We start from the raw sequence: 14,697 nt of genomic DNA on the forward strand, positions 1-14,697 counted from the left end.
AATGGCAAACCACTCCAGTATCTTTGCCAAGAAAACCCTATGGACAGTATTGGCGTGCTGTGGTCCACAGGGTCACAAAGAGTTGATCAGTATTCAACAACAACAACCAGGCAACTTAGAGTTCATGGTAGACCAACTTCCTCATTGTACAAATGAGAAAACTGTCCTAAAGAGGAATAAATGTATCTTCCCAGGAGAATGGGAACTCCTTGAGTTCTGTTTGGGTAACTGTTTTTCATTTTGTCTTTGACTGCTCTGGGCCTAGCACAGGCCAAGCACCTAACTAGGTGTCTGAAGTGGAATGAAGTGACTTCCCTACTCTAAAGGAGTTTGCCCTCTGATAATGGGGATAAAACTGATTATGGGGTTAAGTTCCTCAGAGCTATGGAACAAACAAAAGTATAAGGTTAAACGAGACCCAGCAACAAAGGGCAATGGAGTATTATAAGAGGACAGATCACTCAAATTGGGGGTATCAAGGAAGTGACCTTGAGCCTTAATTACATCAAAAAGGGCTCCAGATTTGGAGTTGGAAGACCAAATTCTGCCTCTTCCATTTACTGCCTGTGTGACCTTTGGGAAGTTACCAAACCTCTCTGAGTTTCTGTTTCTTCATCTATAAAGTGAGGGGATGAGAGATGACCCCTAAGGCTGCTTCCAGAGGTATACCCCAAGAACTGTTTGGGTTCTAAAGAAGGATAAACTAATTTTCATTGTTGGGATCTGAAGCCCAGAGAGGGGGGAATGACTTGGTCAAGTCAACATAACTCATTTATTGGAAAGCCAGGAGTAGAATTCAGTTCTTTGGTCTTTCTGCTTCCTAGTAGAGCTGTCCTAACTACCTGCTGCCATTCAGTCCCCAGATCAACACATTGGACGCCAGTCAAACTTGTGAATTTAATCCTTTTATTAACAGGCCCATGATCTCCTCCTCCTCCTCTCTGCCATGAGGGGCCCCTTATAAGACTGGGGTAAAGGACCAAAGAAGGACCCTGATGGGGCAGAGGGGAGACTCCCCTCCCGAGGAGCCTGGTTTTTTCCAAAAAGCCTGACAGCAGTAAGGTGGCCAGGTCTTAGGCTTCGAGCTCCCCTGAAGATCTTCACGTTGGGGAAGTCGGAGGGATCCCTTTAGGCTCAACATTTCCCTGGAGGACAGTGACCTGAAAAGGTAGAGAAGTGTTAGGGCAGCATTGGGCCTTAACCTAGCAATTCATAACCCCACAGGATGAATGGTAGAATTCCAGGTAGGGTATGTGAGCTCTTTGGGATGGAGGGCATTTTCCACAGCTCCTTTATATAATCATTGGCCTGGCCCTGGTCAGTGGTGCTAAAGGTTAGGGAAGGGAATCATTTATTCCTGAAGAAGTCTTACCTCCATAGCCATTTCCCAGGAAGCTGTTGAAGCTGTGTTTCACATCTGGCCCACCTAAATTGGAGACAGATAACCTCTAGTCAGTAGAGAATCCTCACAGATTTCTTCCTTTTATCCAGATGCCATTTCTTCTTATTTTCTAAATTCTCAACCCAATTTTAAGATCCCAGAATAGGATATGGGTCCTGAGAACTCTCCTCACCAAGGGGTCAGCAGGCAGTCACTGAATGAGCAGTGTCAGCTGTCCCTTGGCCTTTCTGGATAGCATGGGGAAGAGCACCCAAAGAGTGTCTTACTCTTTCTGGACCTCTTCCACACATCACAATACAGTTTTCATCAACAGCTTAGTAGAATACCAAACTCTTAGGAAACCTTAGAGTCCAACCCCTTCTTGGTACCGAGGAGGAAACTGAGACTCACAGAGGGAAAGGAACTTGTACAGGGTTACAAATCCTGATAATTAGTGGAAGAGCTAGGTATCTTCTTTTCTGATGCCCAGTTTAGTGTTCTCTCTAATACAAGGTCCCCTCACTTATGATAAGTGCCAGAGACTGACCATAGAGACCTGAAAGGCAGGAAGAGACAGAAAGAGGGAGGAAGATGGTGAGGGGTATGTCCTATATGAGGAAGAAGGGTGCCTTTTCCCTAGTGTATTCAGCCTGGAATTCAGCTGCACTATGGTGGGGATGGAGAGAGAAGCTAGTGTGTTTCCTGCTTTCAGGAACTTGCTGCCTAGTTGGGAAGATGAGATGGACACACGAGACAACATATACAAGTGTTAAGTAATGTGGGACAGATACTAAGTGCCCTAGGAGGCAGCTATGTGGTATAGTGGATAGACTACTGAACTTGAAATTGGGAAGTCTCCCTCAGCTACTTACTATGTAACCCTGGTTAAATCATGTAATCTCTCAGCTTCAGTGTCTTCATCTAGAAAATGAAGATAACAGTAATACCTACCTCACGGGGTTGTTGTGAGGATCAAATGATATATATAAAGTGCTTAGCAAATGTTAAAGTGCTCTGTAAATGCCATTAGTATGATTAGTACAGAGTAGGGGAGATTAATGTGGGCTGACATGTGATTGGAGAAAGTGCAGCTTGAGCCTCGACTTGAAGGATAGATAGGCTTTGGAGAGGAAATTGGGGAGTAAATTCCAAGTAGGAGGTGTGGTGTTAGCTTAGCACAGCTCCTGGCACTTAATAAATGCTTGTTAACTGACTGACTGACTGACTGACTGACTGACAAAGGCAGTGAGCTTGGTATGTTTGGGGGCCATGAGAAGATTAGCAGCAAACTCAGAGGTTCTGATCTGGGTCACTCAGTAGAATAATCCTTTTATCTTGTATTTGGAGAATCCAAGACCCAGATCCAGAGACAGGAATGGACTTGCTGAAGGAGAGTCTGTGGTGGAAAGCAATGAGTAGAACCCAAGTCTTCTGTCTTATATAATGACAGAGTAGTAGGACTGGAAGGAACCAGACCCCCCTGTCCAAATCCCCTTATTTAACTGGAATAAACTGAGGCCCAGAGAAGCAGTGTAACTGAGTCACCAGTGGAAAAGTGACAGAGCTGAGACTTGAATTCAGAACCTGTCTTCAGTGTCAGAGGATTCAAAAGTCCAGTGCTACCAGCCCAACACTCATCTGCTCCGTACCATTGTCTCCCTCTAGTGGGAGATAAAGTTAAAGAGCGAGAGTAGAACCATTGGATGAGTTTAGATTTGAAGCTTTGATCTGGATCCTTTCATCCAACAGGGAGCCCAGAAACCATAGAATGTTCCCTCCAAAAGAGACCTTCGAAATCATCAGCTGGAGAGAGAAGATGAGCTGGGTTATACGAAGTTGAGGCTGGTAGCATGTGTAGGATGGATTGAAGAGGGTAGAGACTGGACCCTATCTGTGTTCCCCATAACTAGATGCCAAGGGTCTGGCTAGCCTCATTATCATAGGAGACAGAGACAGAGAGAGAAAGGGGTGGCAGGTTGTCACCTCCAGGGGAGGGAGCTTTTGTCTTTTGATTTCCTCCTCATGTTTCTAGGGGGTGGGGAGTGGATCCATCCCTGAGCCAGCAGAACCACTAAGCTGAGCATTGAATGAGATCTGTGGAAGACTGGAAGGACAGAATTCAAGGGGTAACCCCCAGGGACATAACCTGGGAATCCTGTTTTCTAGCTTTTCTCCTCTCCAGGACTCAGGCATTTAGGTTTTCATGCTAAGCAATCAACAAATATGGTGCAATGAAAAGGCCACTGGATTGTAAGCTCCTTGAGGACAGGGACTGCCATTTGCCTCTTTTAGCACAGTTCCTGGCACATAGCCGACATTTAATGTTTATTGACTGACTGACTGGATTTGGAGTCAGAGGACCTGAGATAGAATCTTGGTTCTGCCACCTACCACCTATGTGACCTGGAGTAAGTCTCTTAAACATTCCGGGCCTCGGTATTCCTATCTGTATAATGAGAGAGTTGGACCAGATGATATCTGAAGTACTTTACAGCCCTAAATCTATAATCCTGTGAAACACACATACACAAAATAAATCTGCAAACTTTCCCAGAATCCAGCCAAACATATATATTACCTGGTGGGCTTCCATCTGCAGGGTAGGAGCCTACACCTACCCCATTTCCATAGTCATTCTTAGCAGTCTTGGCCCCAGAGTCTGAACCTTCAGGGAGAAAGGGGACTCCCTGAGGACCAAAGGAGCTGGCCCCACCTGCAACACAAGAGAAGAGCTCAGTGAACCCCTCCTAAGATCTCCCCTACTGCTGCCACCAGGATTCCCTGCTGTACTGTAGAGCGCTGGGAATCAGTCAGGAGACCTGGACTCTTTGCCTAAATTGCTGTGTGACCTTGGGAGTTGCTCTCCCTTTCTACATCTCCCTTTCCTCATACTTCTAGGACTATTTCCAGATCTAGATCCAAGCTGAAAAAACTTTGTAAAAACACTATACAAGTGCATGTATCTCTCAGGCACTACCACCTTCTTTACCTTACTTTGCTAAGGGTTGCATCCCTGGGTCCTTGTCTCTTAACATTTTCAGAAAGGGAAGGTTTAGGGTATCTAGGCCCCCCAGCTCCATATCCTGCAAGAGACTGGTGTTAACCTCTCCCACCTCATTACCTAGAGAATCTTTTACTTTTGCTTCTTTCTACCCCTATTATCCCCTGGGAAATATAGGAATATAATCTTTCCATCTGGCACTACCAGCCCAATCCTTCAGAGAATATCTTTTCCCCTCTCATACTCTTCTCAAGCTCCCCTATTACATTTCCATTCTTATTCAAGAATTACCATTGCTGTAGTTATTGGCTGGATAACTTTCAGCCCCAGGGAAACCTAGGGAGGAAGAAGCAAGGTCAGTCTAGGGGGCTGGAGAGAAATTAGGGGTAGTGTTCTAGAGTTCAGTGCCTAGTGTAGACTACCCCCACCTCCAACTCCTCTCCTCTTTTCCTCACCTGCTTGCTGGGCCCTGACCTCAGGAAAGGTTCCAGCTCCCAGTCCATTGCTATAAACTGTGGAAAGATAGGTTTGAGGGGAGATAAAGCTGTTACTTATACCTGCACAATTCATCCCTTGTTGGGGAGAGGGAGATGGGAAGATATGTAAGAATAAAGAGGAAGGTCAGGAGAGATTGAGGCAGCAACAGAGAGAAACCAGCAGACGGGAACAGATCACAGAGAAATCCTGAGAAAACCTTACCTGCTTTTTGAGGCTTCACACCACCTAGGCCTGAGAAAAAGAGAGACGGAATAACTCAGAATTTTAAACTCTTCAATCCCACTGGGAGTCCAATCTCCCAACCCTCATCCCTAATCCCTCCTCACCTACTCCAAAACCATTTGGGGTCCCAAACCCTGCAGGGAGAGAACAGGTTAGGTAATTAACCAACAAGCATTTATTAAGCACCTACTATGTGCTAGGCACTGGGGACATAAACACAAAGAATGAAATAATCCCTACTCTAAAGGACCTTACATTCTATCTGAAGAGACATGTACATGTATAGCTATATTCAGAATAAATATTAGGGAGTTAAGGAAGGAAGGCACTAGCAGTTAGCGGGGAGGGGAAGGAAGGGGAACTATCAGGATATCAGAGAAATCCATGTCTTTGAGAAGGGACTCTGGGCAAAGGGCTAAGGGGAATGAGATTATGTTTGTTTGAATGAGCCTGGGCTTGAGACTAGAGATGAAGGGATAGAGAGATAGATGAGCCTGGGAGAATATGTAGTGAGGTCTATAAGATATCCCTTAGCCACATCCCCTCCCCTGTCTTTCTAATACAAAGAAAGAGATCTATAGACCTTCTTAATTTTACAAGAGAACTTAGAGATCATTTCATCTCTTCCTACCCCTACGCTCCCAGCCATGTTCCCCTCACCCCAGCCTCACCACCATTTTACAATGAAGGAAGCAGAAAGAACTTGCCTATGATTATACAACTAGTTAGTGGCAGAGCTGGTTCTAGAATCCAAGTCCCTTGAACTTCTGTTCTAGGCCCTTTCTCCTGTGCCTATAGCCACCTTTCAAAGGTGAAGAAGGCTTGGCATCCCTGCTCTGAACCCTGAGTTATATTGGACTCTATCACCTCTCAGAACTCTACAGCTTCACCTGGTCCCATCCCCACCCCATCCCAGGGCTGTTCCCTAGGTGGATTCACTTATCTGGAATCTGGCCTTACCCTTTCCTATAGATCTCTCCTCACCTGGCTGTGGCCCAGACTCTGGGAAAGCACCTGCTCCTAATCCATTTCCATAGCCTGAGAAGACAGATTTGTTGGTGGGAGGGTGGGGAAGCCCTGGGAATCCAGGTTCTCCCTTCCACACCATTCCCTTCCTGGAGGTAATGTAACCCATGAATGGAGGAGTGGGGAGAGCACCAGAAAATCAGTGGGAGAGGTCTCACCTGTTTTCTGTGGTTTGGCTCCTCTAAGACCTAAGAGGTAGGAGAAAAGAGATTGGAAAGCGAAGGAATAGGACTTGGACCAGGGTTGGGGAACCTGCAGCCTCAAGGCCACATGTGGCCCTCTAGGTCCTCAAGTGTGGCCCTTTGACAGAATCCAAACTTTTTTGGAAGGGCAGCACCTGAGGACCTAGAGGGCCACATGTGACCTCGAGGCCACAGATTCCCCATCCCTGATTGGACGCTGGTCCCTCCTAGAAGTTAGGCCTCCCTCCCTCCAATCCCCTTACCTGCTCCATAGCCATTCATGGCACCATAACCTGCAATGGAAAGAGTAAGGGAGTCAAGGATGGGTGAAGGTGTGCCCTAGGAAAGAAGTGAATGGAACTACTGGGGCTGTGTGCACACGAGGACAAAAGGACATTGTTGTGATTGTTTGAGTGGGCAGTCTATGCTACTGGGGTGAATGAATCCTTGTTTTCATCTTCAATACCGTTTCTAGGCTCAGTCCCTATCCAGTCATTCAACTGGCCTTCACTGTTTTTGAGTAGAAACCCAAAACACTTTGAGATAGCTCTAATTGTTAGACAGGTTCTCCTTACAGGTGGTAGCTACCTCTCTGCCCCTTCTCCCCTCTGGTACGAAGCTGAACAGGCTAAATCCCACTCCCAGCCTGGGGAAGGCAGCACAGTACCATGGGAAGAGTATAGACATTGGGGCTGGGGGACCTGAGGTCAGATCCTGTATCTGATACATACTAGCTGGCCCTAGGCAAATTCCTTCACATCCCTTCACCTCAGTTTCCTCCTCTGCAAAAGGAAGAGTTTTAGCTAGATGTCCTCTAAGATCCCTTTTAGATCTAGGTCATTAAGGCAAGTTCTCACTATGTGACCTGAAGTAAATCACTTCCCATCTCTGGGTGTCAGTTTCCTTTCCTGTAAAAAGAAGGGGTTGATGATGTCTTCAGGTCTGTGTGGCACTAACATTGTATGTTCTAACATGCTGTGTTTTCAGATTTTCTTTGGGTTATGGCATTATGTGTTCCAATGTCTCTTTCAGCTCTAACATTCCATGTTTTTTTTTGGGGGGGGTGCTAGGCAATGGGGTTAAGTGACTTGCCCAGGGTCACACAGTAAGTGTCAAGTGTCTAAGGCCGGATTTAAACTCAGGTTCTCCTTACTCCAGGGCTGGTACTCTATCCACTGTACCACCTAGCTGCCCCTAACTTTCTATATTCTAAGGACCTTTTCATGAGGCTGATAGAGGAAGAAAGAAACAGAACCAACTCAGATCAGCTCCCTTTCCTCCCAGTCCCAGCCCAACTTCTCTTCTAGATATCAGGAATCTCACTTTCAAAACTTCACTTTTACCTATGAAAGTTTGTTTTCTTTCTCAAACCCAAATTTGTGCTTCTCATCTCCCTAATCCTGGGGTCCTTCTAGCCTTCCCATCATCAACAATAACAACAAAAATGAAAGAACTACTATCATATAGGAAGAAAATTAGGAAAGTTAAGGCACTGACTCCTTTCCTCAGTCCAGGCCTTTGGTCCCCAGTTCCCCTCACCTGGCTGAATCCCGGCCCCTGGGAAGGCTCCAGCTCCAAACCCATTTCTGAGTCCTGAGGAGAGATAGTTTGGTGATGTTAGGGCATGCAAAAGCCATCTCTTTGTGACGGATGGGGAATTCCAGGAGAGAAAAGAGGAGGGAAAGAAGGAAGATGGGAGAGGCAAGTTGGGAGAAGCAGAAGCAGAGCAAAGAATCATTACCTGTTTTTTGAGTCTTCAATCCATCTTCAAGACCTGAGGGAGAAACTAGGACCCTGAGTGAGGTCCAACTGCCCATCTTAAGCAGGTGTGAGAACATAGAGCTGAGGGCATATCTGCCATAAGAAGCTGCCTCTGGACCTCAACCATATCTCAGCCATAGTGCCCCTCCTTCACTCAAGCAATTTCCAACCTTCCCCTCCCAGGAAGCTAGCTGACTTCCTCTAATTCCCAATATCCACCTTACCCCTTTTCCGCTATACCCTTACCTGCTCCATAGCCATTCTGAGCCCTGACTCCTATAGGGAGAAAATAAATTCAAACATGATGTGATAAAAACAGAAGGGGACCCAAGATGAAAAACAGACAGAAGATAGAGTAGAGATCATAGCTCATGAGAGAGGGGAATAGGACACAGGGAAAGAGGAGTGGAATCAGAGAACCTAAAATAGAATGTTACATGGCTAGTGTGGAAATATATTTTGCAGGACTTCACATGTATAATCGATACCATATTGCTTGTCTTCTTAAGGGGTAGGGAATGGGTGAGAGGAAGAGAATTTGGAACTCTAAATTTTAAAAAATGAATGTTAGAAATTTTTACATGTAATTGGGAAATATTTAATGAATAAATAAAAATGTATTAATAATTTTTAAAAATAGAATGTCAGAGCAAGAAATGCTCTTAGAACATAGAATGTTAGACCTGGAAATGACCTTAGACCAAATAACTTAGCATGTAGAGCTGGAAAGTACCTGAGAATATAGAACACAGAATCACAGAACATAGCATGTCAGAGTTGGAAGGGATCATAGAACATATTAGATGTGAAAGGTATTTAGGGATCATCAAATCTAGCCCCCTTATTTGATAGAGGAGAAAACAAGCCTGGAAAATGGAAGTGACTTGTCCGAAGCTACACAATGAGTTAGGGATGGGGACCAGAATTTCAGTCTTCTGGCTCCTAGCCCAGCTATCTGGGGAGTATGCCTTGAGGAATGAGAGAGACGAAGGCATGTGGCAAAAAAGATAGATATAGATATAGATAATGATGTAAAGCTGATGGGAAAGAGAGAGCATGATTCTTCCCCACTCCCCCACTCCCAGATTCCACACCCACCTCCTTTTTCTGAGGGACTCCCTGTTGCAGGCCCTACTCCATTGGGAGCTGGAATGGAGCCCCCATTACAGGGACCTGGAGGAGGAGGAGGGAAAAAACAAGAGCAAAGCTAACTTCTGCCTCATAGCCGCCTAAAGCACCTCAATTTCAGCTCCACATTAACCTGGAAGCAAGGAACCTCACTTTCTAGATCCAAGTTCTTTTACCTCATCCCATCCCATCCTGACCAAAATCAGGTGCTGTATTCCATAATAACCTGCTGTCTCTCAAAGCAAGATATCTTTGTCCATGAGCTTTGGATCCTTTCTTTCATCTTCATGGATATTGATAAGAAGAGTGAATGAGTGACATTCTGTCTAATAGGAATATGACTGAGATCTGAATTGGGATTAAGATCAAAATAAAGGTTGGGTCTAAGATGGACATCAGCATCAGAAATAGGGCTTAGTTTGGGCTCAAAATCAGGATAGAGGTTGAGATCTAAGTTGGGATTGAGATCAGTTAGAATCAGGGCTGGTATCCAGTTGGATCACAATTGAGGATGGAGCGCCATGATAAATTGGGATTAAGGTTGGAGTTGAGGTTGGTTAGGTGAGACATAGGTTTGCTGGAGGCCTCCAGGGTGAGACAAGGGAGAAGCATGGTGCTGGTTCACAGTAGGGATTGGGGCTCAGAGCTCTAAGCTATCTTTATGTCCCTTCCTCACTTGTCTTACTCTCAGGACTACAGGCTTCAGGCCTTGCTCCTCTGGTGACCTTTGAAGAGGACATAGGAGAATGTAGGGCCCAGGGGAGGCATCAGCTCTCTCATGTCCACCTCTTACCATCATCTTGGTCCAGGTTTCTGAGTCCCAGAACTCTACTCTCTTCTGTTGTGTTCAGGGCATGCTATTTGGGGCTCCTAGTCCCATTATTCCCCTTTCCAGAATCCAAGTGTCTGGAACCCAGATCCCCTTACCTGGCTGAGCCCTGGCTCCTGGGAAGGCCCCAGCTTGTAGACCATTCCCATTTCCTGAAGAGACAGATTTGGGCAGTTAAACTGAGAAGAAGGCCCCAGGGGGTGGAGGGTAGGGAGAGATGTAGACAGAGATAAAGGCACACACAGAGACTTGCCAAAACTTGGAAGTCTTACCTGCTCTCTGAATTCCCATCCCTGTTCCAAAGCCTGGGGGAAAGAGAGTTATAGGGGAAAGGTGAGGGTAGTCCATTTAGTAGACAACTCATTCATCTTTCTTCTTCTTCAGTTCAACACACCATATCCTAGACATGGGTGGGAAACCTACGGTCTCAAGACCACGTGTGGCCCTGTAGGTCCTCAAGTGCAGCCCTTTGACTGAATCCAAACTCACAGAACAAATCCTTTTAAGGGGCCACATTTTACCCCTCCCTATAAGCTCTCTCTCCTTGCCTGGGCCCTAGTCAGTGCAAGGCCCATAACACAGAAGGCAGAAGGAGGGAAAGAGGTGGAGAGAGGCACTCTGGAGCAAAGAGGTTGTGGAGAAGTGCCCTGGGGCAAGGAGAATTTGGGAGTGAGTTATGGGGTAAGGTGTTTAGAGAGATTCTACAAGACCTAGCTTCCCAAGCTGAGCTCCAACAAGTTTTATCTTATCTAAATCTGAGCTTTCCCCAACCTAGGACAGAGATAGATGCATCAGAAGGAGACACAAAGAGAGATTATAGGAGGCAGAGAGGAAAAGAAAAGAAGAGACATAGAAAGGGAGATGCCCAGAGATGGAGAGAGAGGTCTTACCTGCTTTCTGAGGCTTGGTTCCAGCTCCAAATCCTGGGCACAGACCAGAGAGAGAATGAATGGGAGCCAACTCCGGTTCTTGACTCCTCAAATCCTTCCCTCAGTCCCACTAACAGCATTCTCCCTTAGTTCTTCCCCTAAGTGCTCCCTGCTATCTCCAAACACAAAGTCTCAAACCTTTTTATCTCTTATCCCAACTCTTACTCTCCCTTCAGTCTGACAGCTCAACCTCATAAGAACTCACCTATCTCACTCCCAGCTCCATCGTGGTCTCCAACCTACTTGGTTCCTAGCCATTCTGAGCCCTGAGCCCTTCAGTGAGAGGAAGGGGGCAAGGCCAAGTTGTGGCAGAGGCAGGCTAAGAGGGATCTGGTTGTGAGCCTGAAGGTCTCATGGTCAGTGTTTCCATGTGGAGACCCAGCTTGGAGTGAGGAAAGGGAATTGGGAAATGGATAGAGTTTGGGGCTAGAACTGAGAAACAGGCCTCTGTTGCTTGGTCCTGGGTAAGATTAAGGGATAATACCCTAATGATTTGTCACCTTCATCCCCAAAGTGAGTAGAATAAAAATTCCTCTATGCAAAGGCATTTTGTCTTTGTATCTCCAGCACCTAGCATATTTTAGGTGCTTAATAAATGTGCGCAGACAGAAAATCAAACATAATAACTCATTTTTAGGGGGCTGTTCTCTTTTTTGTCAATCAGGTTTAAGTGACTTGCCCAGGGTCACTTATTTAGTATCTAAGGCTAGATTTGAACTCACATTCTCCCAACTCTAGGGTCAGAGTTCTATCTACTGCACCGCTTAGCTGCCCCTGCCCTTCCCTTTCAAGCCTAAATTTTCTATCATCCAGTTCTGCTTCCTGCACTCCCACCCCCCCATCAGCCTCCACTCTAACCATAAGCAACTTATCTACCAATCATCACAGCTTCCCCTCCCCCCTTACATCCCATTGGCCTCTGATAAACCAAGCATCCCAGCCCCTAGTTCATATCACCTGGCTGGGCTTCAGCCCCCGGAAAGCCCCCAGCTCCCAGCCCATTCCTGTATCCTGGAGAGATAGAGGAAAAGGATCAGGATGGGACACTTGAGAACAGAGCAATGGGAGTCTAGAATTGCTGGAGTGGTTCCCTTTGGAGGAGTTGTCAGGTACAGGGAGAGGGAAGGAACTATGTGACCTGTGCCCCAGCCCCACCTCTACCTCCTGAAGTAGCCCAAGTCTTGGCATCATAAGAAGTCTGTGTAGACAACTTTTCAAGTGTATTCCAAAAGAAGGCATTGGGAAAAAATTTCAGACTACAGTCCAGGGGTTGAGGAGGGGATGTGGTGGGAGGGAGGGAAAGGAGGAAACCATGGTGATGATGATGAGGTAGGAAAGAGCTAGCAACAGCAACAGAAATAGGGAGAGTTCAAGTTAGGAAGGCAGACAGACGTGAAAGACAGAGAGGTCCCACCAGCTTTCTGAGGCTTCATTCCCCCTCCTAGCCCTGGGAGTTGGGGAGAAGACAAGGAAGTTGAAAAGGGACTGACATTGCCCCTTCTCCCCTCTTGGTCCCTAGGACGGATCTTTCCCTAATCCTTGCTCCTCTCCATCAGAACCCACCAATCTCATCTTCCAACCCCTAGATTCCCCCCACCAATCTCCTACTGCCCTCTGATGACCCAGTTATTACAACCCTCAGCTCCCCTTACCTGACTGGGCTCCGACCCCAGGGAAGACGCCATTTCCTAGTCCATTTCCATATCCTGGAGAGACAAGTTGGTGGGGAAGAAAGTACTAGGGAAAGAGATGTTGAAAAGAACAGACAAAGACAAGGAGAGGCAAATGGAGAAAAGAGGGAAGAGAAAGAGACAGAGAAAGGAAGAAAGAGACAAGGACAAAGAGACACAATGAGAATCAGGGATAGAGAAGGACAAATACAGGAGAGAAACTATAGGCCAGGGGTTTGCTGAGATGGAAGATATGGAGGGAGACAGCCGGAGGAGACAGAAACAAAGAGAGATCCTAGGAGAGGTCTGACCTGGTTTCTGAGGCTTGGTTCCAGCTCCAAGGCCTGGGGAGAGAGGATGGTAAAGCTGAAAGGAGTCTGTTCTGCCTATAGGTTCTAAACTTCCAGCAACCCAGTCATCTGTGCCCAGCTCCATTCTGCTCTTCCCCTTCCCATAGTCATCCTGAATTTCTACCCTATGGAAAGGGGAAAAAGTAGGAAGTGGGAAGATAGTAGGGGTTCAGGTGTTATTGATCTAAGACTGAGTCCAGAGCCTGCCTGTCCCAAGGGGCTTCTGAAGCCCTAGGCCAAGGGAGAACCCCAGGGGAAGAAATAGAAAATGTCAGACTATGGGGGGGGGTCTGAGTAAATCTACTCTTCATCCTCTCTGTCCTTCTGCCCCACACCTCTTGGAGACCCCAGCAAACCTATTCATGCAGCATCCCTGTCTGGGAAGAGTCCTGATCTGGGAGCCATGAATCTGGCTCTAATCCTGAATCCTGACTTGACTGCTTTCCAATTGTGTGGCATGAGGCACACCCTCTTTGGGCCTCAACGTCCCCAAATGTTCAATGGGTGTGAATAGCCTGTGTATTGTGGGATTCCTAAATTCCTAAATCCAGAAGGAATCCTAAGGACAGTGACAAGGGATCCAGAGAGGAAGGAGGAAAGGAGGGAAGTATAGAGCTCATACCTAACTAAGAATAAACATCCTTCCTTATACCAGTTTTTATGCCCTGCCCCCTTCTAGCTCTACCCCCTAGATTCTCCACAGCAATGTCCAATACTAGCAACCTGAGCCTTAAATCTTATCACTTCCTCCTAACATCCTTCAAAAAACTCAGGCAATCCCAGGCTCCAGACCCATGTTTCCTCACCTGACTGGGCTCCAGCTCCTGGGAAAGCTCCATTACCCAATCCGTTTCTATATGCTGGGGAGACAGAGGGAAGGGGTTATGTTATGGGCCTTTCAGGGAGCAGAGTGGTTTCAGGCTGGAGGTTGATTGTGGGCAGAATCAAAGGTACAGGGGGATGGGGGGATGGAACCCTGGGAAAGGAATGAACAAGAGCTACCACTCAGAGCCCAGAATAATAGGTACCTACTTAGCTAAGCCCAGCATGGGAGGTTAGGGAAAGGAGTAGGAGTGGGCAGCCAATGGAAAGAGAGAGACAGAACAGACAAGAATAGTAAGACAAGAGAGGAAAAACAGAAAAAGGAGAGAGAGAGGTCTCACCTGCTTTCTGAGGTTTCATCCCCGCTCCGAGGCCTGGAGAAAGATAAGAGAGAGGCTGAGAAGTAGAGTATGGCTTTCTCCCATCTTCCTCTCCAAGAACTCAGGAGCCAGCCCCAAACCCCTGGTCTTTCCCACTAGAACCCAGCAGACCTCCTCCATTTCTCATCTCTAACCACTATCCTCTAGCTCTCTGAAAACCCAGGCTTCCCAGCCCTTAACTCCCCACACCTGTCTGGGCTCCAGCTCTAGGGAAGGCTCCTGCTCTCAGTCCATTCCTGTATCCTAGAAAAGCAAAATTGTTTAATAATTACATTATTGAGTAGAGAGGAAATACCAAGATACAGGGGGAGCAGCTGAGGAGATAGAAGCAGGGAGAGACAGAAGAGGAAATATAGAATAAAAAGGTTCGTTTGCTTACTTTCACAGTTTTCATTCTCACCCTCCTCCCCACCTCCACCCAGGACCCTCAGGAAAGACAGGACAGGCTGAGAGGGATGTAGGCATTTCATCCACTCCTCCCACACCCCTGGAATGCCAGAATCTGTCCCCTTCCTACA

The 14,697-nt window shown here is 46.7% G+C and overlaps 1 protein-coding gene across 1 annotated transcript in view; it reads right to left on the minus strand.

Annotated features, from left to right (window-relative positions):
* Positions 1-924: 924 nt before the first annotated feature.
* Positions 925-14,697, minus strand: part of LOC114041292 (fibroin heavy chain-like) — a 17,145-nt gene continuing 3,372 nt past the window's right edge. The window contains exons 5-28 of the mRNA XM_027859671.1: positions 14,580-14,605; positions 14,369-14,422; positions 14,141-14,173; positions 13,784-13,837; positions 12,939-12,971; positions 12,610-12,663; positions 11,915-11,968; positions 10,919-10,951; positions 10,301-10,333; positions 10,127-10,180; positions 9,170-9,244; positions 8,318-8,347; positions 8,052-8,084; positions 7,850-7,903; positions 6,574-6,603; positions 6,287-6,316; positions 6,087-6,140; positions 5,207-5,236; positions 5,082-5,111; positions 4,838-4,894; positions 4,674-4,718; positions 3,960-4,094; positions 1,373-1,426; positions 925-1,160 (exon numbers count right to left, since the gene is read on the minus strand). Coding sequence (XP_027715472.1) covers positions 1,135-1,160; positions 1,373-1,426; positions 3,960-4,094; positions 4,674-4,718; positions 4,838-4,894; positions 5,082-5,111; positions 5,207-5,236; positions 6,087-6,140; positions 6,287-6,316; positions 6,574-6,603; positions 7,850-7,903; positions 8,052-8,084; positions 8,318-8,347; positions 9,170-9,244; positions 10,127-10,180; positions 10,301-10,333; positions 10,919-10,951; positions 11,915-11,968; positions 12,610-12,663; positions 12,939-12,971; positions 13,784-13,837; positions 14,141-14,173; positions 14,369-14,422; positions 14,580-14,605 — 1,111 coding nt within the window. The 3' untranslated portion in view covers positions 925-1,134. The remainder of the gene's footprint in view (positions 1,161-1,372; positions 1,427-3,959; positions 4,095-4,673; positions 4,719-4,837; positions 4,895-5,081; positions 5,112-5,206; positions 5,237-6,086; positions 6,141-6,286; positions 6,317-6,573; positions 6,604-7,849; positions 7,904-8,051; positions 8,085-8,317; positions 8,348-9,169; positions 9,245-10,126; positions 10,181-10,300; positions 10,334-10,918; positions 10,952-11,914; positions 11,969-12,609; positions 12,664-12,938; positions 12,972-13,783; positions 13,838-14,140; positions 14,174-14,368; positions 14,423-14,579; positions 14,606-14,697) is intronic.

Source organism: Vombatus ursinus, unplaced genomic scaffold, assembly GCF_900497805.2.
Source record: "Vombatus ursinus unplaced genomic scaffold, bare-nosed wombat genome assembly UNPS02014171.1, whole genome shotgun sequence".
Classification (NCBI taxonomy): Eukaryota; Metazoa; Chordata; class Mammalia; order Diprotodontia; family Vombatidae; genus Vombatus; species Vombatus ursinus.